General features: G+C 36.5%; 1 protein-coding gene across 2 annotated transcripts in view; it reads right to left on the reverse strand.

Annotated features, from left to right (window-relative positions):
* LOC136843252 (uncharacterized) overlaps positions 1 to 27,624 on the reverse strand; it is a 242,945-nt gene that overhangs the window by 44,773 nt on the left and 170,548 nt on the right. For both annotated transcript variants that reach the window (XM_067111373.1, XM_067111372.1), the window contains exons 6-7: positions 17,140 to 17,302; positions 16,075 to 16,272 (exon numbers count right to left, since the gene is read on the reverse strand). In XM_067111373.1, the coding sequence (XP_066967474.1) occupies positions 16,075 to 16,272; positions 17,140 to 17,302 (361 nt within the window). The remainder of the gene's footprint in view (positions 1 to 16,074; positions 16,273 to 17,139; positions 17,303 to 27,624) is intronic.

Here is a 27,624-nt window from a genome sequence, read left to right on the forward strand (position 1 = left end):
TTCCTATGTCAAAACCAAATTTTTAACAACTGATGTTAGGTTAATAGTGGTAAATTTTCTGACAGCAATGTATAAAAAAAAAGAGAGGAGAATTTCATTCGAACATATCAGGGATGCCAGCATTTTCCTATGAAATGGTAACAAGTGTGGCTTTTGGGGTGCTCTTTTCACAATTCTGCAGATTTGCAGATGTTTGTATTTACAGTGACTATATGTAGTGAACTGCTTGATTTTTAATTACAATTTAACAGATATTTTAGTAGATTTAAATTATTTCTTTTATTAATAATACTCATACAATGCGGTTTCATGTTCTTAATATAAATTTGTATACCTTATCTATAAGTTAAGTATATCTTAGTTTAACCAGACCACTGAGCTGATTAACAGCTCTCCTAGGGCTGGCCCGAAGGATTAGATTTATTTTACGTAGCTAAGAACCAACTGGTTACCTAGCAACGGGACCTACAGCTTATTGTGGAATCAGAACCACATTATGACGAGAAATGAATTTCTATCACCAGAAATGAATTCCTCTAATTCTTCATTGGCCAGTCGGAGAGTTGAACGCTGAGCCAACAACATGCTAGCCGAGAGCTCTACCCACCCCACCAATGAAGAACTATAATGTAAAACTTTTGCGGTCAGGCACTTTAGTTTGTTATGGAAATGCAATTAACCTTAATGAAATAAATATTTATTAAACATTTGTCCTTCATACCTTATTTGATAAATTTCCATTTTACATTTTTATTTCCATATCTACTGTACAGGGTATATTTGAACAGTTATACTTCATGGTCATGATACTAGGTATTCAATGCAGTGACAGTATTTTGTTTCAGCATTCTTGATGACACCCACGTGAAGATTTTAGGCATTAAAAACCATGTAATGTGATGGACAAGAGAAGAATTTTAAAAGAATAAACACAATTCTTTTCTCTTAATACTGAATTAAAGTACATCACTGTCCCAGTCTTTACTTTCACTCTTCCCTTTCGATGTAAAAAGTTGGCAAGATAACATAAGTGAGAGTGAGAAGAATGTCCGGGTGTTCTAACACCCTTTAGCCCACTAACTGGTCCCTGTCCTAGTTTTCATTCATTCAAAATTTCTTGACTGCTTCAAGCATTCTTTTCTACATTGTAATTCTGTTGTATAGTGCTCTTATATATATTATTTTTTTCTTTCCTATTTCCCAAATATTTCTTCTTTACTACATTTACCTACAACACAAAAAGATATGCTTTTATATCAAGCAATAATGGTAACAAAGATGATCATGGGATAAACATTTGAAAGATAAAAACATGACCCCGAGAAATGAAAAATTCAAGAGGGAATATAATGGAAGTGTCACAAAAGATGGACTCAAAATGTGGAAGTTGAAAACACTGAAAAGGGGTAAGCTAAAGGTAACCGAAAAGTGTGTGGTAATCCAGAATATTTGCCCAAAGCTTTGTCATAAGAAAAAGAAGAGGTGGTGGTGATTCTATGTTCAAAAATGTTTGGTATGGCTTATAAGAATTAGCAAAAGATAGGTTAGATATATTGATCCTTGAGAGTATAAATGAACTGCAAAGGAAAGTTAAGGATGAAGCATGTAAGGAACCTGAACTGATTGAGAAAAGTGAGACTGTATATGTAAAAGTTAAAGACTATGTGAAAACCAGGTGTACTCCCAATACAAAAAGCACTGTTTGCAGTGAGCGGTTTGTTTTATATAAATATGTACTATATGCACTATGGAATAGAAAAACCTGTGGTGTACTGTACTAAGAAAGAGAGAATATATGCTACATTCACAATGCTTGAGTTGGATACACTATAACTGGGTTATTGACTAAAAGCCCTATGGCTAAATATATGAGAAAGAGATCAAAGTAGTAGTTGTGGAAAAAAGACATGTTGATGACTATGATGAAGAGACAGAGGAAAGTCTAAAAGGGGGTGAAATTTCGTGTGCATGGAAGTGGTCATGGCATGGCTGTACTCATGAATAAAAATGAGAGTGAATAACATGGACTGACTGACACCAGGAAGCAGATTTCTATGGTAGGTGAAACTGTTATTCAAGAGATTGAGAATTACATGCAGAATCTTGAGCTTAAGTTTGAATATGAGGAAAACAAATTGTGGCATGGAACGAGATTACATTGGCTTTGTGTATCAGTGAAATGAAAGATGTTAAACACTGGTTTGCTGTGTTGAATGAGGAGCAGACGTCCTACTGTTTTCTGATTGGTATTGACTTCCTTAGAATGAGTAACATGTAAGCCAATAAAGAAGATGTGTTACTCTTGAGAGGGATGAGTAATTTCAAGAATGCAAAAGGGAGTATATATATATATATATATATATATATATATATATATATATATATATATATATATATATATATATATATATATATATATATATATATATATATATATATATATATATATATATATATATATATATATATATATATATATATATATATATATATATATATATATATATATATATATATATATATATATATATATATATATATACATGGTGAATTTTGTTGTAATGTCAACGTGAGAGTGAATGGTTGGCATTAAAAGACATTGAGCAGATGCAAACAAGTGGGATTTGCATACCTGTGCATGACCGATATGGGCATAAGTGTGAGTATAAGCTGACTGAAAGTATAAAAGAGCAAATGTTTATTCCATATTCCACATGTGTATTTGCGTCCATCTGTGTTGAAAACAAGAATCAATGAGACAGGTGAAATGGCTATTATTGGCTGTGTCATTACTGGTGATGAACTGTGAATCAGTGGGAATGGTTGTAATGGTGGACCATGAGTAAATTTTTGTATGATGTGCCTATCAAGAATTAAAGTGAGACTGTTGCAATCTGGTAAGGTGATGTTTCTAATGTGTGTGTGAATGTAGACCAGTGAAACTGTTGAGCGATAATGGGCCTGAATTTACTGGAAGCGTGTCTGAATGTATGTTAAGTGAATGGGGTGTGGAACACGTGTCTAACCCCTTATCTGCTGAGTATGAATGGATCAGAGGTGAGGGCAGTGAGAACCCTAAGTGAAATGTTGCAAATATTGCAAATAATAGCTGGAGCTAAGGTTGAATGGGATTGCATGTTGGTATGTTGGTAAAGCATTGTGAGTATATGGTAGCAATGTACATAGGAGTACAAGTATAATTCCTTGTGATTTCTTAATTAATTTTCAGAGATGTGTAAAACCCTGAATGCAGTTACATTAGGACAACAGATATATGGAAAAAAGCAACTGAATGTTTTATGAGTTACGGAGAGATAAAGTATTAAAAGAGGTAGATGAAAGAGGTGGATTGAAGGTCTGTGTATTGTACGAAAAGTTTGGCTGAATGGACTGAGTTATTTATTGAACGGTAAAGATGAGGGTGGAAAGGTAAGTGATTGGAGCACACCACAATTAACTGTGCAAATGGAGAGAACCTCCCAAGTATCTGAGATGAGAATGCATCTGGTGAATGAATACTTGAGAATAGAAGCTATGGATGAATTGGATTAGAGTGAAGAAAGTTTCTTATATAATAAACTGATTATTTTATCTGCGACTGTCAAAGCAAAGCCCAGAATAATGAAAGGCGGAATGAAGGATGAGTATAAATTTAGAAATCAATTGGTATGGAAGAGCTAGTGGGTGAAATGGATAAGACAGTACCTGAAGTGTGTGTGTGTGTGTGTGTTGCAAATAACAGCACAAGTCACCATAAAAATAATAAATGATCAGATAGATGAGGGAGTGACGGGTAATTTGGAAAGTATTAATGGAATGCTTGATGCCTCCCAAGTATCTGAGATGAGAATGCATCTGGTGAATGAATACTTGAGAATAGAAGCTATGGATGAATTGGATTAGAGTGAAGAAAGTTTCTTAAATAATAAACTGATTATTTTATCTGCGACTGTCAAAGCAAAGCCCAGAATAATGAAAGGCGGAATGAAGGATGAGTATAAATTTAGAAATCAATTGGTATGGAAGAGCTAGTGGGTGAAATGGATAAGACAGTACTTGAAGTGTGTGTGTGTGTGTGTGTGTGTGTGTGTGTGTGTGTGTGTGTGTTGCAAATAACAGCGCAAGTCACCATAAAAATAATAAATGATCAGATAGATGAGGGAGTGACGGGTAATTTGGAAAGTATTAATGGAATGCTTGATGTAGTGGACGAGTTGTTACACGAGATCAACAATGAAATTGCCAATTTTAGTGGGTTTTCTGATCCTTACCCTACAATGAGTAAGATTCTTTGTGTTGAAGTGAATGATGAATGTTGGGATAATCAGGTTAGTGAGGATGATGATTTCTGGTTAAAAGTTAATAGTAGTAGTGTATGCGAATAATCAAATAATTCAAAAAAGAAAAATGTAAATATATATAATTGTAAGTTTGTAAAAGGAAATATAGTGGCTTATCTGAATACTATTTTTTTTAATCTGTAAACTACTTTCCTAAAATTATGCAGAGGTCACTTCACTCTGTTATTACTATTTATGTTATGGCATATAAAAATTTACTAATCTGTCTTCATCAAAAGAACATAATAAATCAACTGAGGCAATCATACATCATTGGCTGAAACACTGGGTAACCAGGTAACACAATACTGTTTACTGATAAAAGACAATTATACACATCACATATTATTAAACTCTTGGGTCCAGCAATGATCATGTGAGGTACAATATTAGAAATTGGGTTGGGTCCAGCATTCATCTCAAGAGAATCAATGTGTTGCGCCATGAAATTTAAATGAAATCTGTGGGAAAACATTCAAATTGTTTGTATGGGTCATAAATGACAATATGACAACTCTAATGGCAACACTCAGACCTCAACTCAGTGAGGGGATGGAATAATGGTCACCTATAAGACTTCATAAGGGAAGGTGCTGCATCTCTGCATCCCAGTACATCTTGTACATATTTGTCCATAAACATACTTATTGTAATTTTGCAATATCAAGTACAAAAATATATTAGAAAGAGCAAGCATAACTCAAAAAAATTAGCTGGTAGTTTTACGAGCGTCTAGGCAAAGAGGCTCCTCACAGGATTATACATATTCAATTTCACCTTCCTGTGGTAGATACAAAAAATTCTTTGGAATTTTTTCTCTTATACCACGAAATAATAAATAACAATATTGCTGTAATACATCTATAAAATCCTGCATAGAGATTTGAATTTTTGAAACAAAATTATAGTGGAACCCTGATTATTCACGTCTCAGGGTTTGTGTATTCACATATTTGCGAATATTTTCATATTACTGTACAGTATTATTACTATTCAGTAAATCAAACCTGTTCATATGGAGCAAGCCCACAAGGGCCATTGACTTGAAATTCAAGCTTCCAAAGAATATGGGGTTCATTAGGAAGTAGTAAGAGAAAGTACTGTAAAGGGAAATACAGAAAGAAGAGATACAACTTATTAAAAAAGAAAAAATAAATTAATAACTAGAACATATCCAAAATATTCGCTAATTATTTTAATTTTATTTTCGTGACTAAATACTGTACACCTTTTATGAAAAAAAATTATTTACTAATTTTCAATTACTGTATTAATATTGAAGTAAACACAGCAAAATATCAATAAAGATTTGTTTTCCTTAAAAAACATTAGCCAAACGATGTACAGTACCAATATACCCCATATCTACATTTAAGAAAACAGTAAGCTTGAATACAACTGTATGAAAGAAAATGTCGGTGCCTAACTACTGTATAAGGATAACTTACAGCTGTAGGAGTGTTCATGCGTAGCTATAAGCCATATACATATTTTTAAGGGTACAGTAATGTTGTAAGACGACTTTGAAATGGTATTACGTAAAGTCTTTTAGGATGAGAATTTTTTGTAGGGCATATCTAAAATTTTCACTAATTTTTAAAATTTTATTTTTGTGACTAAATACAATTTTTATGATAAAATAAACTTACTAATTTTCAAATATTAATTCAGTGCGTCCTCAACTTACGGCGACCCCGACTTACAGCAATTCGATCTTAAGGCACTTTTTCAGCACCGTAACTTGATGTTACATCAAGTTACAGCGTCGTAAACACCGTTAAGGGCACTAACGGCAAGGATAGGCATCAAATTAACGGTGCTTACAGCGCTGTAACTTGATGCAAAACCAAGTTAGGGCACCGTTGAAGCACCAATAACTGCAAAAAATCGACTTACGGCTGGGTGCTGGAACAGATCCCCCGCTGTAAGTCGAAAAAAATTTAAGTATACCTTAGTTTAACCAGACCACTGAGCTGATTAACAGCTCTCCTAGGGCTGGCCCGAAGGATTAGACTTATTTTATGTGGCTGAGAACCAATTGGTTACCTAGCAACAGGACCTACAGCTAATGTAAACACAGCAAAATATCAATAAAATGTATTTTTTTTATCTTAAAGAACGTTTGCCAAACAAAGAGCATATTCTGATAACAAAGCTCACAGGAAAGAAAATGCTGCTTGGGAAGCTGAAATACCTAGGTGCAATGCTACTTGACAGGCTATTGGCTGGTGTTTGCATATAAGCATATCCAGGAGCGTCATTCACTTTCCTTGGCACTGATTGGCTGTATCCCTAAAGACTCTGTTCTGTGGAGATTGGGGCGGGAGGCCGCACTCCTTCCAGTTCACTGTGTACACCTCTCCTGTTTGAGCATGTCGTTGCGTATCTGTGTACAGTACTTTGCATCTTCTTGTATCTCGTTTTTAATCTTTGTGTATCTTTTTTTAATCATGCCCTAAGATGTCTCCTAGATGCCCTGCTCCTTCTAAGGCTTCTGACAGAGACAGGGAGGATGAGGGCCTGTCTTTAGGATGTCTATCCATAATTATGAAGGCAGTCAGGGAGTTGCAGGAGATGACTGGGGCATAGGATCCTAAAATGGAACACTCCACAGACTTTTCAAATGCCCTTGTTGCATGCATGGGGCCCTATAATAACCTCCTCATCAGCATGAAGCAGCAGCAACAGCAGCTGCCTAATACTGTACCATGTTTCTCGAGCGCATGAAGGAGGACTCCAAAGCCTCCTGACCCCCTTAAGAAGTGCAATTGGTGGACAAAGCACCTGAAGAAGGAGTAGAGGAGCCCCTAGAGGAGATGTGACTCCTCTGCTTTGCTGTGCAGTCACATCTTAATCGTCATTCATCGCACAGCACAGCTAATTCATCATCATATTCAATCAACATTCATCACTGGCAAGTACCCGTATGATTTGTGTAATCTTAAACTTCTCATTACTGTATTTTGTATATTTTTTCAATGCATATTTAGCCCTTAAGGGACAGGCTAATTATATATCATGCACACCCAAAGACTGGGCAAACTTTAAAGTTGGCCAATTTAGGAAAAAAAAAAACATTAATGGAGAGAGGAAGATATGCAAATGCACAGTGTAAGGAAAAAAAATTCTAAAAAATTTTCCCTGCCTTCCACGGAAGGAAGTTGAAAGTGACTTATTTACACGTTTTTTCTAATACTTTGTTCTGTTTTATTTTGTAAAATTATAATTACAGCGCACACAATATCATAACAGATAAGAACTAAATTCAGTAACAAATTTTGAGTATATTTGTCATAAAATATTTACTTAAATTTTCAAAAAGATGTCATGGGAGAGAGAGGAGCAAAACATCCCCCAATCAAGTCAAGAACAATACTGATCTCCCTGAGATGCCCACTGACTGAGCTGAGCTGATTCTAAAGTTGCCACTAGTCATTTATGGGCCATTGAAGTGATGGAAACTCTTTCCTGCTCGATACAGCCAAATCATATGGCTCGTAATATTAATACTCAGGTGAGGATTTCCATCCATCACTCAAAACCTGTTACAGATACTCATATGAGGATTCCCATCCATTCAGGGTTAAATATTTAGGTACAGTACTTAACTGTTCCCTGTACTTGAGAATCTACCAATGTTACCCCAATCTATGTTAAAAGAAAACGGTAAGGCCTGAATACTTACGTATGAAAGAAAATGTGTGCCTGAATATAGCGATAACTTGATTAGTTTTCACCTTGGTGAGGGTAACAGTTGTAGGAGTGTTCAATCGCAGCTCTAAGCCATACATTTTTAAGGGTAATGTTGTAAGATGACTTTTATGGAAGGCGGCGATGTACAGGAAGCAGGCTTCTTAGGCTTCAATGAACCTGCCGAAGAAGAAGAGGAAGAGGCAGGACCATCGTCAGCTCCTGAGGTTTTTGGGCCAGTAGGGGTGGTTCCACCATTTTCAGAAGTGGTTCCAGCTAAAGAGTATTTCTCTGCATGGGGAAGCGGCATTGGCAGACAGGGAAGCAGAAGCGAAATATCCCAAGACCTTCAAGAAAATCATCAGGGACAAGGGCTACTATCCACAACAGGACAAGACTGGCTTGTTCTGGGAGATGATGCCTTCATGGACACACCTCATGAAGGCTGAAGCCAAAGCCCCCAGGTTCAAGGCCCAGATGGATAGGGTTACCCTCATTATGTGTGGCAATGCTGCTGGCTTCATGCTGAAACTAGGCCTCATTTACAAGGCTGCAAACCCCAGGGCCCTCAAGAATAAGAACAAGCACTTCCTGCCTGTGTTTTGGAAGCACAACCCCAAGGCCTGGATCACCAAAGTCCTTACATCTAACTGGTTCATTCAGAGGTTCATCACTCAAGTTAAGGATTACCTGAACAACTTGTGCATAGAGTTCAAGGTGTTGTTGATTATGGATAATGCTGGTGGCCACCCTTTGGATCTTTATTACGAGGGAGTCCAGCTCGTTCCTCCCTGCTAACACCGCCTCTCTCCTCCAGCCTATGGACCAGGGCTTGATCTGTGCCTTCAAGGCACTCTACAACCGGAACTCTCTCGAGCACCTTGTGGAGGCATTGGACAATGACAGTGAATTTACACTGAAGTAGTACAGGTTGACCATCACTAATCCGGCATCATTGGGACCTAGAGGGTGCCGGATTAGCCATTTTGCTGGATTAGCCATTTATTAGGCTAGAATACACGAAACACAGTAGCTAAGCACCTCATCCTAGAATTAAAATATCCCATAAATCAGTACAAGTTCGTTAATAAAGAAAAGACAATTATCAAATACAGGTAGTGCTCGAGTTACGATAATTCAACTTACGATATTTTGAGTTTACGATGGGGTTAGCAATTAATACCGATACAAAAATATTTAGGAAATATTTTTACATTTCGTGCAGGCGCAGGTAGCGAGAGAGACCAACTTACAATAAATCAACTTCTTTTCCTCCATCTCTTTATTCCATCTGCTAGTTAAAAAAGTAAAAGAGAATGATAAAAGTATTGTTAGTAACGTTATACTCTTGCGTAAATGTGTACGGCCATAAACTACTGAACGGGAAACTGTTGTTATAATAATAATCGTATCGGATAACAACTGTTGTGCTTGTATTTCAACCATCATACGGTAATACACAATTACTGTAGTTATGTTACAAATGACGTTAAGTACTGTACAATAGGACTGAAATATTTTTAACACTATACCCTTGTTCGCTTTGGAGAAAAGATCGGCAGGGAAATATACTGCTACAGTAACTTTAAGCTGCAAGTTGTAGCTGAAGCTGAGAAAACAATATTCAAGCTGCTATTGACTATAAATTATCGTGCATCAGCAACATGGATGAAACTCGACCGTAAATAAAACTGGAGAGAATGTATTGTAATCAAAACTACTGGGCATGAAAGAATACAAATTACTACTGTTTTCACGCCGATAAAAGATAGATACGTAAAGCTCGTATTATGATGAAATCAAGAGAAAATAGCTTAACGGAATCTAATTTTTTTACTAAAAAAAAAAAAAAAAAAAAAAAAAAAAAAAAAAAAAAAAACGCCAGCCATGATTCCCACAAACGCCATATATTAACGAAAATATAGCTAAATTAATTTCACAACGAGACCTATTTAAGTTATATTTTGACTTAAAAACACTTCGTATAACGAAAAATATCCTTGTCCCAAATAAATAAACTATCCATATTCATTTACGCTAACTAGAAGCAAGAAAAGCGCTTTGAACTTGGTTAAATGCGGTGATATCCATTCCCAAAACACAACATTGATTGCAATTTATAATACAAAAGCCATATGAGAATATACGCAATTGGAAACAATGTAGTAAAGCATAACTTTTTAAAAGATCCATGAAAAAGATGCACATTCGTTATGTTGATGTTTGTACAATACTGTTAATATGTGAACAGAGTTCAGTATAATGTAGGCTAGGCTACCAGTGTTGATGCAGCACACTGCGCCACCAAATCGAAGCGGCCGGCGAGCGAGTTAGCGCAGCGACCCGGGAAATTTGAAAATTAGTGCGGAAACATTAGAAATTACTCTAGCCGAAATTTGTGCCGGATTACTGATTGTTCCGGACTACTGATTGCCGGATTAGTGATGGTCAACCTGTATTGGCATAAATTCACAAGACCTTTAACACATGCTGGAAGAAGTTGTGGCCAGAGTGTGTCATGATTATAAAGGCTTCTCTCCTGAAGAAATTCAAATTCAGCCATTGATAAGGCAGTCCAATTGGCGAGGACGCTTGGTGGAGAAGGCTTCGATGACATCACCAAGGATGAAGTCAGCACCCTCACTGATGTCCACTCTGACCCCATGACGGACCAGGATTTGGAAGAGCTGACGAAGTCTACCAGTGAGGAAGAAGACACGCCAGGTTCAGGGGACGGGGATGAGGAGGAGGATGATGAGGGCCTGTCTTTGGAATGTCTGTCCCAAATGATGAGGGCAGCCAGGGATGCCCTCATCAGCATCAAAACAGCAGCTGCCTATCACCATGTTTCTCGAGTCCATGAAGAAGGACCCTCCAAAGCCTTCCGAAACACCTGAAGAAGTGTCTGAAGAAGAGCTGAAGAAGGGGAAGAGGCAGGCCCCAGAGGAGATTAACTCCTCTGCTTTGCTGTGCAGTCATATCTTCATCATTCTTTGGACAGCACAGCTAATTCATCATCACCATCATCTTCAATCAACATTCATCACTGGTGAGTACCTGTAAGATTTTTCTATTCATACTTAAATACTGTACTTAGGTACACTACTTAATGTACCAATGTCACCCCTATCTACGTTAAAAGAAAACGGCACGGCTTGAATACTGTATGAAAGACAATGTCCGTGCCTGAATACGTATAGGGATAACCTGATTAGTTTTCACTTTTGCCTTGGTAAGAGTACAGTAACAGTTGTCAGTTGTAGCAGTGTTCACGCATAGCTGTAAGCCATACATTTTTAAAGGTATAGTAATGTTGTAAGATGACTCTGAAATGATATCAAGTGTTTTAAGATGATAGTTTAAGGTATATTTGGCATATGAATTATTAAAATAGGTAGTTTAAGCATTTTTAGAGGGGGGTACCAACTTCATCAAGGGTGGTTGTGGTCCCTAACCCCAGCAAATGCCAGGGGTCAACAGTATAGAGTATACTACATATATACAGTGGACCCCCACTTTTTAGCGCTTTACTTTTTCAGGCTTCACTGTGTCACGGATTTTTGTGGAACATCTTTCATTTTTATGTGGGAACTTTCACCAATTCACGAATTTTTCTATGGACCATATCTCCAAAATTATCACTAATTCCCTTTTTTATGTAGAGTAACAGTATGTGTTCACTAATTAATGTATTTTTTTTTATTAAAGGATATGTATACTGAGAGAGAGAGAGAGAGAGAGAGAGAGAGAAACTGAGGTGTTTACATCAAAGTCTAAGTGCAGTATAAATGGATTCTGTAAGTGAAATAATGTTTTATTGATATTTTATTGTCTTCTCATTAAAGGATATGTATACTGTGAGAGAGAGAGAGAGAGAGAGAGAGAGAGAGAGAGAGAGAGAAAATGATGTGACAAGAATTTTTTAATAAATTTATAGGAGATGGTGAGGACTAACCAAAAAACGACTAGGCAGAGTACAACGTAAACCTACTGTACTAAATAATTTTTTGATCATAAATGTATTTGTACAGAATCATGAAAATACTAACATGACGTAACAAGCCTAGCATTCTGTTTGGAGGAACATGTCCTGTTGTTCTAAACTACCCACGTATTTTAGATATGCTCTATAAAGTAGTACTATCCTTAAATATGTACTGTACAGTAAAAATAATTTCAAAATCATCCTACAACACAGCAAAATATCAATATAATGTATGGACATTATGCACTGTACAGCAGATGATGCGCAAAGTTACACTAGGCAAAAGATAGGCAAAAGAAAATGTGCGTGTCTGAATTATAGGGGATACTTAAGAGTAAAAGTTGTAGATGGTTATGTGTAACAGTTGTAGGTGGTTATGTAATGTTGTAAGATGACTTTGAAATAATATTGGGGTGTTTTGGGATGATAATTTGAGGTATATTTTTGTTTGAACTATCAAGTTGGGCGATGAACTGTTAAAACATGCAGTTGCAGTAAAAGCATTTTAGGTTGTATAAACTTAAGAGTAACAGTTGTAGGAGGGTAATGTCAAATGACTTTGGATGTTTTGGGATGATGGTTTGGGGTGTATTTTTGTTTGAAATGATATTAAATTATTGCAGTGTGATAATTTAAGGTATATTTTTGTTTGAACTATTAAATTAGGCAGTAAACTGTTAAAATAGGTATTATAAGCATTTTTAGAGGGGATTTTGCATTTCTGCAGTGGGTTCTGGAACCTACCCCCGTGAAAAAGTGGGGGGTCTACTGTATACAGTACATATATACATACATACACACACATACATATACATATGTGTGTGTGTGCGTGTGTGTGTAAAGAGTATTGGATACATTTCCCCTGAAAGACATTTTTACTTAAGTGTTTAACTGGACATGTTTTGCCTAAATCCTTTTTGTCCAATAAACATCAACATCAGAGAAACCTTTCAAAGAATATCAACAACTTATTCTGCAAGAATACACAATGGTACCAACAATGGATATTGCAAAAAGTTCTAAGAGCTTGAGATCAAGAAGGTACAGTTTCAATCAAGCAATCCCACATGACTGGAAGAGACAGTTACTTGATTATTGTTATAAGTTGTGAAGCTGGTGTCAACAACTGAAAAACAGACTTGATTGTGAACTTTACTATCTTATTGGAAACTGTGTTTGGACCCAGGCTGCAAATCCCGTTTGTATGTAATTTTTCAAAGTATCTGACAATGTACCAAATGCCACCCTTGGTTATGGCATAAATGTTTCTGTTTGTGATGACAAAATGAGCTCAGCAGAAGTAACAAAATCTTTTTGTAACTTGGAACATTCTGGTGCCCTGTCAGTTGAAGATTTTAACATCTGTAGATCTATAGTATATAGTGTTTCTTCTGTAAGATTTTATTCTAATGTTTCTGCTAGGTTTTGAGATGCTCTTCTGAACTATAATCCACTTGAAAAAGTTAATAGTAATTTTAACATTAAGCTAAAAATATTATGAGGCAAAAACCGGTTAATTAAGAAAGCTGTGTTGTTGGCCAATCTTTGCCTTATCAATCTGGTTTAATTAAAACCCATAAGCCTAACAATCCAGTCTGACCTATTATTAGTTGTTGGTTCATCTGCATAAAAAGTGTCAAAATGGATTGTTAATGAATTTTCACTTTTTTTTAAAGTATTTCTGACTTGTCTGTAAAAAATACTGTGGATTCTATCAATTGGTAAAGAGATCTTGATATCAACTTTGATTTTAAAATTATTAGTTTTGATGTAACATCACTGTTTACTACTAAAGTACCAGTTGATGATCTACCTGAGTTTATAACTGATGAGCTAATAATAATTAATTTTCTCTGCCAGCTAACCGTGTATTAAAGATTGCATACTTATTATTAATGGGAATTTTAATGAACAAAGATTTGGAATGGCAAATGGGAATCCCTATTTAAATAACAGCTACATGGAATCTGTTGATTAGTTTTTAACAGGTATTTTACCAAAAAATTGTTATGGTCTCGGTATGTTTATGACAATTTTTGTGTATGCCTTTAAATTAAGATATATAAGTGCTTTTACAACAGTTAAATTCATGGGTTTCTTCCATACAATTTACTGATGAGGAAGAGATAGCATTTCACCCTTTTTATATGTAAGTATACATAGACATAGCAATAGTTTATAATTTTGTTGTTACATAAAACCTACTATGTAATGTGTTATCTTGCACTTTTTTAAAGTAAAAATTTTTCTTGTTTTTAACAGCACTGTGAGTTTGCTGCCCTGAATTTTTGGAATAATTTTTATGACATTACTCTTTCTCATTAATATCCAAACATTGTATTTTAGTGACATAACTTGAAAAAGTAATTAGAAAAGCTCTGACCATGGTAACCTTACTGACGGTTTCACCTCCAGAGTGTAACCAGCTACCCTCTCTTGCAGGAGTCCTCCAAAGATCAGTACAAGAAACTCCAACAGCTCATGTGCCTCCATGTACAGGGAGAACAGGAGTAGCAATAGTGCAATAACTGAATGATTGTGACTCCCAGGGAAAACAATTATCCTGAGAGGAGACTGGAATCAGGGATATTGGGAGGAAGAAGCACTATTCCTGTAGCCCCAAAAAGCTAGAGAAAGTCTCCTGACTGAAGACAAGCAGGAGGAAGCACTGCATCTCTGCCACAAGCAAGTCACCTGAAAGTGACTTAGGGTCCCTGCTGTGTCTTCTATGCAACAAGCATTGATGCTAATGATGGCAAAGTCCTCCTTGTAAGTCTTGGATCTCTCCTTACTTCCTGGTCACCTGAAGAAGACAATGAATAGGATGGAGAGGACGACAAGGAACCAGGGGTTGGGATTTCCCCCTCCTCCCTAATGACCCTACCCCCTCTCCCAAGATGACCTACGCACTGGGGAGGGAGGGAGGCTGCTTAAGGGAAATTAGCACAGCACCTCCACATCCTCAGTTGTGGGAGGAATCAATGAAGGCTGAGAGAGCAGAGTTTTTACCACCAATACTGAGAGAAGGCCAAGCCTTTCTTAAATTAATTAATAAATTAATTGCACAGCCACCTCACCAATCAGAAAGGGATAAATGGGTCTGATAGAACAAATAAAAGCCTTACCTTGCCCAGAAGCAGAAGCACTAGGGGAGGGAGGAAGGGGATAGGTAACAGGCATTTGTAATGTTCTAGAAGGACTTTGCATTGTTTCCAAGTGTAGCCTGCCATCAAGGGAAGCTGAAGGGCCCCTTTAAGCTTTCTTCGCCTTCTTTCAATAATGCTCCCATTTAGGAGAAAAGTACATTCCATTCCTCAGCAGGATGTGCAAAGAAAGTCTGTGTCTCTACAAGAGGAGACATGAATTGACTACCAAGTCATCCACAGACTTCACAGCAGAACTGATCCCGTTGAATCTTCACAGGAATAACTAGCAAATCTTACTATACACGAAACACAGCAAAAGCACAGACACTAGTAGTGGCATACAACAGAGTTACAAAGGAGAAAGGGTACTCATTTAAACCACAGGCAAATAAGAGATGACAGCGCAGCAATAATGCTTGTATATCATCTGGCAGCTGAGGATGCAGTGGTCCCTGTGTGTTAAACAGTATGGTTCCCCCTCCTCCTGATTTACTGGCCTTGCTATCCAAATTTCAGCCAGTTTAGCACATAAGCTGTAGTATGCTCCATATAAGAAGGCAGTGTTTGCATCCCAATAGAAACCTCTGATAATGTTTCAATACTGGTAAACCTTGCAAACCTCCTTTCATAGTAAGGCTAATTTGCCTTTTTATTAAAGGCAAATAGAAGAAAAGTCACAAGATCAACATAAACCTTATCTCGAAAAAACCAAAAACAGTCATATCTGTGAAGGATAGTACTCCATATTTTAAGGTTACAAATTCACACTGCAATACCTGAACAGAATGTGTGCATGGAGTTTTTCTTTAGAGGTCATGGCAATGCAATTTAGCTGTTGAAAGAGAAATACTACTACATGAGCCAAAGCACATCTTAATCATACCTTGTACATTGTACAAACAAAAATACATACCTGAGGCATTTGGTGTTACTAGGTCACATGCTTCCAAAGCCTGTCGTGCTTCTTTTTCTTCTAGTGCTTCCAACTCCTTCATTTGATTCTCTAAAAGTGCTTGTTTAGCTTTCTGTTTTTTCTTCAATTTTTTCTTCTTATTTTTAGACATTTTTGCATTTGGATCAGGCTGAGAGTAATGCTTTGGAGCTGTACTTACTGTTAAAAAATGAAAGCAATTCAGTAATAATGACACTGAAAAGAGGAATTTATTATGATCTCTATAGCATAACCAAGAGCAGTAATCTTCACCTCACTGCTTGAAAGTGAAGTGCTTTATATTATCCAATGATCTACGTAAATGATCTAATAATAATCACAACAACAACAACAATAGCAATATTTATCTGTAAATTACACTCTTCAATCTATGCTTCCAATTTCTACTATCATTTCAACAGGGTGGACAACCAAATTTGATAAGGTCAATGGCAGCATCATTATATTAACTTCAATATAATGGACAAAACATTTAATTGAGTTCACTAACACCAGTCACAGATTTTTCTTAGCAACTCAAATTCACAAAAAGCTATTATCCTTTCATTATTAAGTAACTTGTTCTACATGCGATCACAATTTACTGAATAAATCAAATGTATATATATAAATATATATATATATATATATATATATATATATATATATATATATATATATATATATATATATATATATATATATATATATATATATATATATATATATATATATATATATATATATATATATATATAGATATATAGATATATATAGATATATATAGATATATATATATATATATATATATATATATATATATATATATATATATATATATATATATAGATAGATAGATAGATAGATAGATAGATAGATAGATAGATAGATAGATAGATAGATAGATATATATATACATATATATATATTATATAAAATATGATTTTACAGTAAATCATATACAATTTGAAAACTATAAACTATGCTGTATCAGCATACAGGGTTGTTATGTCCAAGTAACCATGCAAATACAATAAAAGGACTTACCTAGAGAACCAGGAAGTTTTAACCCCATTTTCTGCCACTGTGTGGCTTCATATGCTAATTTTCTGATATATGACTCATCCACACACATCAAGATGTTTTCAGGCTTGATGTCAGTGTGGATAATCTTACACTTTGAATGTAAGTAATCCAAGGCTTCAAGCACCTACAAAAGAATTACACTTCTTAAAACCATGACTCATCATCTAATATTCTCATCACTTACACAAAATGTGCACTGAAAGTAAAATGAAATGTAAACATTTCACTCATTTGGTATACTGCTACATATCAGTAATACAAAAAATAAATAAAATGGTCCATTAATACTGTTCAGCATGACAATTTAGGTGTTAAGAATCAACAAATAAATTCTTCATTACTGACAAAATATTCAAGTTTAATCACAACAGTCCTGAAAGGTTAATTATTTACAATATCTGTTTATACATAAACTGAGTCAGAAGTGGAATACACAACTGCACAACTGTTTACTTCCTTGTAACACTGACATCCCACAATCTCACTGAACTCAATGCCATTGCAACAGCTACTTCCTAAAGTCTACTTTAGAAATCACATGAACCAGCAATGGAAAAGCTGAGAAAAAAATTGAAAAAAATACATCTGAAAATATGTATATACATGCATACACCTTTATATATATATATATATATATATATATATATATATATATATATATATATATATATATATATATATATATATATATATATATATATATATATATATATATATATATATATATATATATATATATATATATATATACACACACACACACACACAGTCAACCCACACCTATTCATGGTTCAGGATTCGCAGCAACACCGATTCGCGGATTTTTCTGTGGAACTCATCACTGAATTATTCGCGAAATACGAATAATTAGGTAATTCTTAGATTTTTTCGAGAAATATTCACTTATTACTGTATTTTCATGTTACTTTCGTGACTAAATACATTTTTATGATAAAAAATTATTTACTAATTTTCAAATATTAATATTAAAGTAAACACAACAAACTATCAAGAAAATGTATTTGTTTTTCAATGCATATGTACTATAAAAAGAAAATGGGACTACTTCAATACTGAGAAAATATGGATGTACAGTCATACACCGAAGTTATGCGAGGTTAGGTTCCAGAACCCCTCACACAAGGCGAATTTGGCATGGTCTCTAAAAATGCTAATAAATGCTTATTTCTAAAGTTTAAACATTAACTATGACCCTAATCATGTTCCCAAATTATTAAGATAACTTTTAAATTAAAGTAAAGTTACTGTAATTTCATTTAAAAGTTAGCTTAATACATTACCCTTAGAAAAGAAATAAATGGTTGACATACAAATAGAGAGATGAAAGAGAATTTCTGTCTCTCTCCCCTTCCAACCAATCTATTTTTAGAAGTCTTCTCAACCTTTTTTTAATAATTTCTTTATTCTGCATCTCTTTCTCTTTGCTCTGAAATGCTTTTTCATGAACAAACAGTATTTTTTATTTGGACTAATACAACTCTTAGTTATTATGTCTCTATGTTTTAGAACATATTTGCCACACTGGTACATTTACACTTGGTAGACGGTACAGGTAAAATTAGATTGATTTAAACTATCTACTGTACAAATAAAGACATACAGAGAAATAATATGTTGTAAAAATGTGTGAGCTCTAACTATGAACAAGAGAGAGAGAGAGAGAGAGAGAGAGAGAGAGAGAGAGAGAGATATTGTCCTTACTTGAAATATCAAGTTAAATTATTTATGAATCATTACAGAAAAAAAAAGTATGTCTTAGTTTAACCAGACCACTGAGCTGATTAACAGCTCTCCTAGGGCTGGCCCAAAGGATTAGACTTATTTTACGTGGCTAAGAATCAACTGGTTACCTAGCAATGGGACCTACAGCTTATTGTGGAATCCGCACCACATTATGACGAGAAATGAATTTCTATCACCAGAAATAAATTCCTCTAATTCTTCATTGGCCGGTTGGAGAGTCGATCGCTGGGACAACAGCGTGCTAGGCAAGAGCTCTACCCACCCCTCCAATGAAGAACTAATTATTACGGAGACAGAATAACATATGAGAGAGAGAGAGAGAGAGAGAGAGAGAGAGAGAGAGAGAGAGAGAGAGAGAGAGAGAGAGAGAGAGAGAGAGAGAGAGAGAGAACGATATCAAAAGATGGAAATTCAGTATCAGACTAACTTATAAATGAAATGAAAGTTACGGTAATTTCATTTAAAAGTCAGCTTGATATATTACCCTTAAAAAAAAAAAGAAATAAATGGCTGATGTAAGAGTATAGGAGAGTGTGAACATTAGTATGTGACAGACCCATCCGTTGCACCGATGGTGGTCTCATTCGAGCACATGTGTGTGTTCGTCATCCATCGGAGAGAACAAGACAGAAACAAGAGCATCTCGTTTTCTCTCTCTCTCAAGGAATGCAACTCTACCATACAATATTTCTGTCTGTTTCTCCCTAACCATTGTTGTCTTGATATATGTACAATCACCACTACTTGCATTGCCTGCAAGCATTCTAATCATGTACTCATAATGTCCCACCGAATCTTCTGTATCAAACTGCATGTATGTTTCTGTTTGTGAAGATGCCAAACGTCTCGCCATTTCACATATATTATGCTACTGCATTGTATTCATTAGTCTGTCTCGAATCTCATGCAATTGGCCATATGTAGAATTCCCTGGCCTTTCCATTGATATATGTTTTATCACTGTACGTTTATTATGTCTCTCATAATCGCCATCTGTTTGTCTGCCGAAAAACACATATACTCTGTTTTGCGCTGCCTGTGTGTAGACGCTACTTTACCGCTCACACAGGCCAATAACATCTTCGAAGATTCTGTACATTATTTTCAGTAAGGAACTACCAATAAACCAGTAAACATCCAGCCAGTACGTCACTCAATCTCGTCCTTACACTGGTGACCCCAGAGTGACAAGAAGGACCCAGCCAACCCAAGGTGACGACCCACGTGCCAACAAACCCTTCGCCGCCTCGCTGCTTTCTGCTGTTCCCGAGCTCTCGGTAGATTTCCAACCCTCTGAGATGACCCAACCCACCACCAGAGCCCTGGACACCTCCTCCAGAAAACCTGAGGCCGCCCCCGAACTTGTACCGGACGAGCTGACCAACGAAGGACCAGCCGACGTCATCCTTCAGCCTGCTCTCAAGCTGGCTACGCCCCCTCTCAGCCTGGCCAGCTACCAAAGGATCAGCCGCCGTCATCCTTCAGCCCTTGAGCCAGCTACCAAAGGATCAGCCGCCGTCATCCTTCAACCTACTGCCATCCCCCTCGAGCTGGCTACCGAAGGATCATCCAACCTCACCCTTCAACCCGTTACCATCCTCCTCGAGTTCCTGCCAGCCAGCGCCGCCCCTCAGCCTCCTACCCGCCCCTAGCCAAAGCCCTTCGAGCCAATTCCAATTGTGAGCAAGACGATTTCTGCATCGATGCCTTGCTTGGTGGAGGGAGTACTGTAAGAGACCCATCCGTTGCACCAATGGCAGTCTCTTTCGAGCACACGTGTGTTTGTGTGTTTGTCATCCATCGGAGGGAACAAGACAGAAACAAGAGCATCTCGTTTTCTCTCTCTCAAGGAACGCAACTCTACCATACAATATTTCTGTCTGTTTCTCCCTAACCGTTGTTGTCTTGATATATGTACAATCACCACTACTTGCATTGCCAAGCAAGCATTCTAATCATGTACTCATAATGTCCCACCGAATCTTCTGTATCAAACTGCATGTATGTTTCTGTTTGTGAAGACACTAAACGTCTCACCATTTCACATATATTATGCTACTAGCATTGTATTCATTAATGTCTCGAATCTCATGCAATTGGCCATATGTAGAAATTCCTGGCCTTTCCATTGATTCGTGTTTTATCACTGTACGTTTATTATGTCTCTCACAATCGCCATCTGTTTGTCTGCCGACAAACACAGATGGCCGAAACATTACCTCTGTTTTGCTCTGTCTGTGTGTAGATGCTACTTTACTGCTCACACAGGCCAATAACATCTTCGAAGATTCTTTACATTATTTTCAGTAAGGAACTACCAATAAACCAGTAAACATCCAGCCAGTGTGTCACTCAATTCTGTCCTTACAAGTATATACTATTTCTCTCTCCCCCCATTCCGCCGATCTATTTTTAGAAGTCTTCTCAACCTCGTTTTTCAAAACTTTTTTATTCTGTCTCTTTCTTCTGAAATGCTCTGTGTCTCTATGTTTTAGAATGGAGCATTTAATGCTAGCAGACAGTACAGGTAAAATTAGATCAATTTAAAATTATCTACTGTACAGTTAAAGACATACCGAGAAACAGTAATATGTAGGTTGCGCTAACTACAAACAAAAGAGAGAGAGAGAGAGAGAGAGAAATCTTTGACCTGCTAATCAGCAAAACTCGCCCCTTCTCGTCATGTTTAATCAACATGTCTGACAGCTTTGCCTTTGAGCTTCTTACAAAAGATGTGGGGAAAGAAATTTGTTCATTTAAAATACGTATCACATATGAATTTTGCAATTACAGTTTTATTATTATTATTATTTAGTCTTATTAATATCTGAAAATTAGTACTTATTATTAAGTGAAACATGTATTTATCATACAAAACAAATAAACATATACAGTCATATTCCGAACTTATACGAGGTTAGGTTCCAGAACCCCTCGCGCAGGGTGAATTTTCGCGTAAGTTTGGCATGGTCTCTAAAAATGCTAATAAATGCTTATTTCTAAAGTTTACACACTAAATATGACCCTAATCATGCTCCCAAATTATTACGTTAATTTTTCAATGAAATTAAAGTTACTGTAATTTCATTTACAGTTAGCTTAATATATTACCCTTAAAAAGAGAAATACATACATGGTTGACATAAAAATTGAGAGTTGGAAGAGAATTTCTCTCTCTCTCTCTCTCTCTCTCTCTCTCTCTCTCTCTCTCTCTCTCTCTCCCCCCTTCCAACCAATCTATTTTTAGAAGTTGTCTCAACCTCTTTTTAACAACTTCTTTATTCTGTGTCTCTTTCTCTTTGTTCTGAAATGCTTTTTCATGAACAAACAGTGTTTTATATTTTGACTAGTACAACTCTATGTTATTATGTGTCTATGTTTTAGAACGTATCTGCAACACTAGCGCATTTACACTTCGTAGACAATACAGGTCAAACTAGATAAATTTAAACTATTTACAGTACAGGTAAAGACATACAGAGAATTAATAAGTTGTAAAAATGTGTGAGCGCTAACTATAAACAAGAGAGAGAGAGAGAGAGAGAGAGAGAGAGAGAGAGAGAGAGAGAGAAGGGTTGTCCTTACTTAGGAGAGTGAATTTATTTACCAATTATTACGGAAACAGAGAATAACATGAGAGAGAGAGAGAGAGAGAGACACACACACACACACAGACAGACAAACTGTCCTTACTTGAAATATAAAGTTATATTATTTATGAATTATTACAGGGAGAGAGAGAGAGAGAGAGAGAGAGAGAGAGAGAGAGAGAGAGAGAGAGAGAGAGAGAGAGAGAGAGAGAGAGAGACTGTCCTTACTTGAAATATCAAGTTATATTATTTATGAATTATTACGAAGAGAGAGAGAGAGAGAGAGAGAGAGAGAGAGAGAGAGAGAGAGAGAGAGAGAGAGAGAGAGAGAGAGAGAGAGAGACTGTCCTTACTTGAAATATCAAGCTATATTATTTATGAATTATTACGGAGAGAGAGAGAGAGAGAGAGAGAGAGAGAGAGAGAGAGAGAGAGAGAGAGAGAGAGAGAGAGAGAGAGAGAGTTATTCTTACATTAGATATCAAAAGATGGAAATTCAGTATTAAACTAACTTTTAAATGAAATTAAAGTTATTGTATTTTCATTTAAAAGTTAGCTCAATACATTACCCTTAAAAAAAGAAATACATGGTTGAGTTAAGAATATAGGAGTGTGTGACTGTCTCCCCCATTCCACCGATCTATTTTTAGAAGTCTTCTCAACCTCATTTTTAAAAACTTCTTTATTCTGTCACTTTCTCTTTGTTCTGAAAAAATCTGTCTCTATGTTTTAGAGAAACAGCGCTGTAATACGTAGGTTGGCTAACTTCAAACGAGAGAGAGAGAGATAACAGTTGTCCTTACTTAAGAGAGTGAATTTTTTTATGAATTATTATGGACAGAGAGAGAGAGAGAGAGAGAGAGAGAGAGAGAGAGAGAGAGAGAGAGAGAGAGAGAGAGAGAGAGAGAGAGAGAATTACATGAAAAATTTGACCACTGATTAGCAACATGTTAAATGACATGTCTGACAGCTTTTGCCTTCCACCTTCTTATAAAAGACAAGGGAAGAATTTGTTTGTTCAAAATAATACGAATTTTGTAATAACAGTTTTATTATTATTATTATTATTATTATTATTATTATTATTATTATTATTATTTATTATTATTTAATCTTATTAATATCTGAAAATTAGTACTTATTATTATGTAAAAACTTTATTTATCATACAAATAAACATACCTGTATACATGTACCATAAAAATTCATCTCACTGAGAGAGAGAGAGAGAGAGAGAGAGAGAGAGAGAGAGAGAGAGAGAGAAATTATTACTTTTAATAATATTTAATGTTATTTAATTTACACATAAAAGCTTGAAAACTTATAAATTACATAAAAAATTAAACAAATACTTTTGCAGGGTTTCTCAGTGTTCGCATGTCTGTGAAAAATTCATGTATGATCATTAGTTAGATTCCAATGAAAAATTCGTGCGTCTGTGAATTCATGCAACTCGAATCGCACAAGTTCGGGGTATTACTGTACATCTACCATAAAAATTCTCTCATCTCAGTGAGTGAGAGAGAGAGAGAGAGAGAGAGAGAGAGAGAGAGAGAGAGAGAGAGAGAGAGAGAGAGAGAGAAATTATTACTTTTATCATTTAATGTTATTTAATTTACACATAAAAGCTTGAAAACTTATAAATTACATAAAAAATTGAACAAACACTTTTGCAGGGCTTCTCAGTATTCACAAATATTCGTGTGTCTGTGAAAAACTCATGTATGACAATTAGTTAGGTTTCAAAGAAAAGTTTGCTTGTCTGTGAATCTGCACAACTCGAATTGCTCAAGTTTGGGGTATTACTGTACTTGAAAATAGTGGTAACTTGAATAGTTTTCACACTTAGCTGTGAGATGTATATTTTCTAAGGGTAATGTTTTAAGATGACTGAAATAATATTAAAGTGTTTTAGATAATAGTTCAAGGTATATTCTGTGTAGGATGATAGTTTAAGGTATGAGAGAAAATGGATGTAGTTAAAAATAGGGGTAACTTGAATAGTTTTCACACACAGCTGTAAGCCATATATTTTTAAGTGTAATGTTGTAACATGACTTTGAAATTATATTAAAATGTTTTAGATGATAGCTTAAGGTACATTCTACATAGGATGATAGTTTAAGGTATACATTTGGTGTTGAGCTATTAAAATAAGCAGTTATAAATGTTTTTAGAGGGGGGTCTGGCTTTTGAACTATTTAAATAGCCAGTTATAAGCATTTTTAGAGGGAGATTTCAAGTATTCATGGATTTTAGCTATTCACATTTATGGTCCCTATCCCCCGCGAATACCAGGGGTCGACTGATAACCCTTGGCATGATGCCTCAAGTTGTATGTTTTCTTTTGATGGCATATACCTCATTAATGAAAGGAAAACTATGATTGAAGTTGAACACGTAGAATTTTGGAATAGAGCAGCGTTTCCTAATAATGAATGGCTTTTGAACTATTTAAATAGCCAGTTATAAGCATTTTTAGAGGGAGATTTCAAGTATTCATGGATTTTAGCTATTCACATTTATGGTCCCTATCCCCCGTGAATACTGGGGGTCGACTGATAATCCTTGGCATGATGCCTCAAATTGTATCTTTTCTTTTGATGGCATATACCTCATTAATGAAAGGAAAACTATGACTGAAGTTGAACACGTAGAATTTTGGAACAGAGCAGCGTTTCCTAATAATGAATGACACTTAGTCCCTCCTTCAGTAAGAAATGGAGTTCTACAACTATTTTAAAGAACCAATATGCTCACCAGGTAGCCCCAGCCTTCAGTCCCATCACTTTTAAAACAATCATGCAAAGACAAATTTTCAGAATTTTGTGGTAACTGGGAAACGAGTCACTTAAATCCGTATGTCTCCATCATCCTAGTATCTGACAATTCTACTAGGGAATTGGCAACACTTGTCATTCCATTTGAAAGGAAAAGGCTCCCTCTGGACGTGGCTACTCAGCAGTTTGGGAACACTATGAGAAAAATCTCACAGGGGACAGCCTTGGCTGAATTTCATGCTAGGCTCCACCTCCTCAATATTATAACTTCTACTACTATGTTGTAAGTTTCCACCAGAAGCTTCCAGAATCTTCTAGAATGTTAGCTGCTGTAGCCAAAAAACTTAAGCAGACCCTATGGAGAGTACTCTAAGATTTTCTAGAGTGTCGCATTAAGGCTTGAATGCAAACGCTGGTGGCTCCAATATGTCATTCCCCAATGTAACTGCCATACTGCATTCTACCCCCTTCTGTAAGGAACTTTTTGAGGAGTCTGTTGTGGCTCAACTCATTGAGTGAGCCCAACAACAGAACTGTGCAATATATGCTCTTCTTGGAAAAAGGGAATCTGGGAAGCAATGACCTTGAGAGTTTCCTCTTCCTAAACCAAAGAAAGTTTGTTATGACTCGGAGCCATACAGGTCCCCAGTCACCCCTAAAGGATCCTTCCAACAACAGAAGGGACATCAGCAGCAAAAGCACCCCTTTTGAAGCGTGCAGGGATGCTCCTACCAGGGAAAAGGAAAATCAACTCCCAGAATGCCTATTAAAGACAAGGGAAGAGGTGGAGCCCAACAGGACTTGTACGGTCTGGGGTTGTCTTCTACAGCATCACAGGCAATGGAATTCCTCCCCTTGGGAACACCAGTATTATCTTCAATGGGCTAGGGTGGAAGTGGTCTCATCCTCCCCCCTTTAAAGGGGTTTTTTCTAAAACCAGAATCCTCCTTGGAAGATTATGTGCAGAAGGCCCTCTTAAAGGGAGCCATAAAGAAACATGCATTTTTTCGTCACCAAGCACGTCTCTTCAGCGTCCCTAAGAAGGTTTCCTCCAAATGGAGGGTGATCCTTGACCTATCAAGTTTGAACAAACACACTATTTGCCAGTTTCCGGATGACTACTGTTGCCCAAGTACATTCAATCATTCCACAAGGGACCTGGACTGTTTCTAAAAATCTGAAAGACACATACTGGCACATCCCTGTTGCTGTTCCCTTCTGCCCCTTCCTAGGGTTTTGGATAGGGAAGGAAATGTACAGATTCAAAGTCATGCCCTTCAGGTTAAACACTGACCGAAGAATTTTCACAAAATTAGCAGCAATTGTCCAAGAACTCTGGAAAGAAGGAAATCAACAGGTAGCCTATCTAGACAATTGGCTGATCTGGGGGCCCACCAGAGAAGAGTGCTTGTCAAGCCTGAGAGTGGTAGTTGACAGGCTCCAGTCACAAGGTTTTCTAATAAATTGGAACAAATTCCACCTCACACCCTGCAGACGCTTTCGGTGACTGTGACTGTTGGGATACTCTTCACGCCCAATTATCTCTTCCCATCAACACTCAAATCAGAATAAGGAAGGACCTCAAACGGTTCCTTGCACAGCCTGGCTTTTCCAGATGTCAGTTGGAGCGTATGAAGTTGCTAAGTCTTCAGGTGAAAGGTTGTAGTCAGGTTTTTAGACCTAATGCTGCTACTCCTGGAAAGAGTAGCACTTACAGGGGAAGAGGAATGAATAAGTGGAAGGAACCTAAAGGGGTTAGAGGCATCCTGGTGAGTTCACACCCCCTGAAGAAGCCAGAGAGCACCTTGTATCCTTCTTCCTCCCTTCCTTAAGCCTAAGCTACTGAGGTAAATTCCAGTTAATACCTGCCTTGCAAGGAGATAGCCTAGAACAGGACTTCCCCATACTAAAAGCACAGAGTGGGGATCTGTTATTAAGGGCAACATGATCCGCCCATATGGGCAGCCACATCCCTTGCAGCAACAATGCTGAACTATTTGTCTATAAATGTAAAAAGAAGAAACAAAGTAACCACAGAACACAAAAATACACAAGTGAAAGGCAATGAATCAGATACTAACCCATACTCTAAGCTTTCAACTGGCAATCAAGACAAAAGAGCACAGCACATTTATATTCCACCATGGCCAAAAGAAAATTGAGGGGGACAGTCACTGAGTAAGGGATAATCCCCCGCTCACCCCCCCATCCCTACCTGTTAAGTATAGCTTAGTTTTACCAGACCACTGAGCTGATTAACAGCTCTCCTAGGGCTGGCCCAAAGGATTAGACTTATTTTACGTGGCTAAGAA

This window comes from Macrobrachium rosenbergii, chromosome 11 (genome assembly GCF_040412425.1).
Source record: "Macrobrachium rosenbergii isolate ZJJX-2024 chromosome 11, ASM4041242v1, whole genome shotgun sequence".
Taxonomy (NCBI): Eukaryota; Metazoa; Arthropoda; class Malacostraca; order Decapoda; family Palaemonidae; genus Macrobrachium; species Macrobrachium rosenbergii.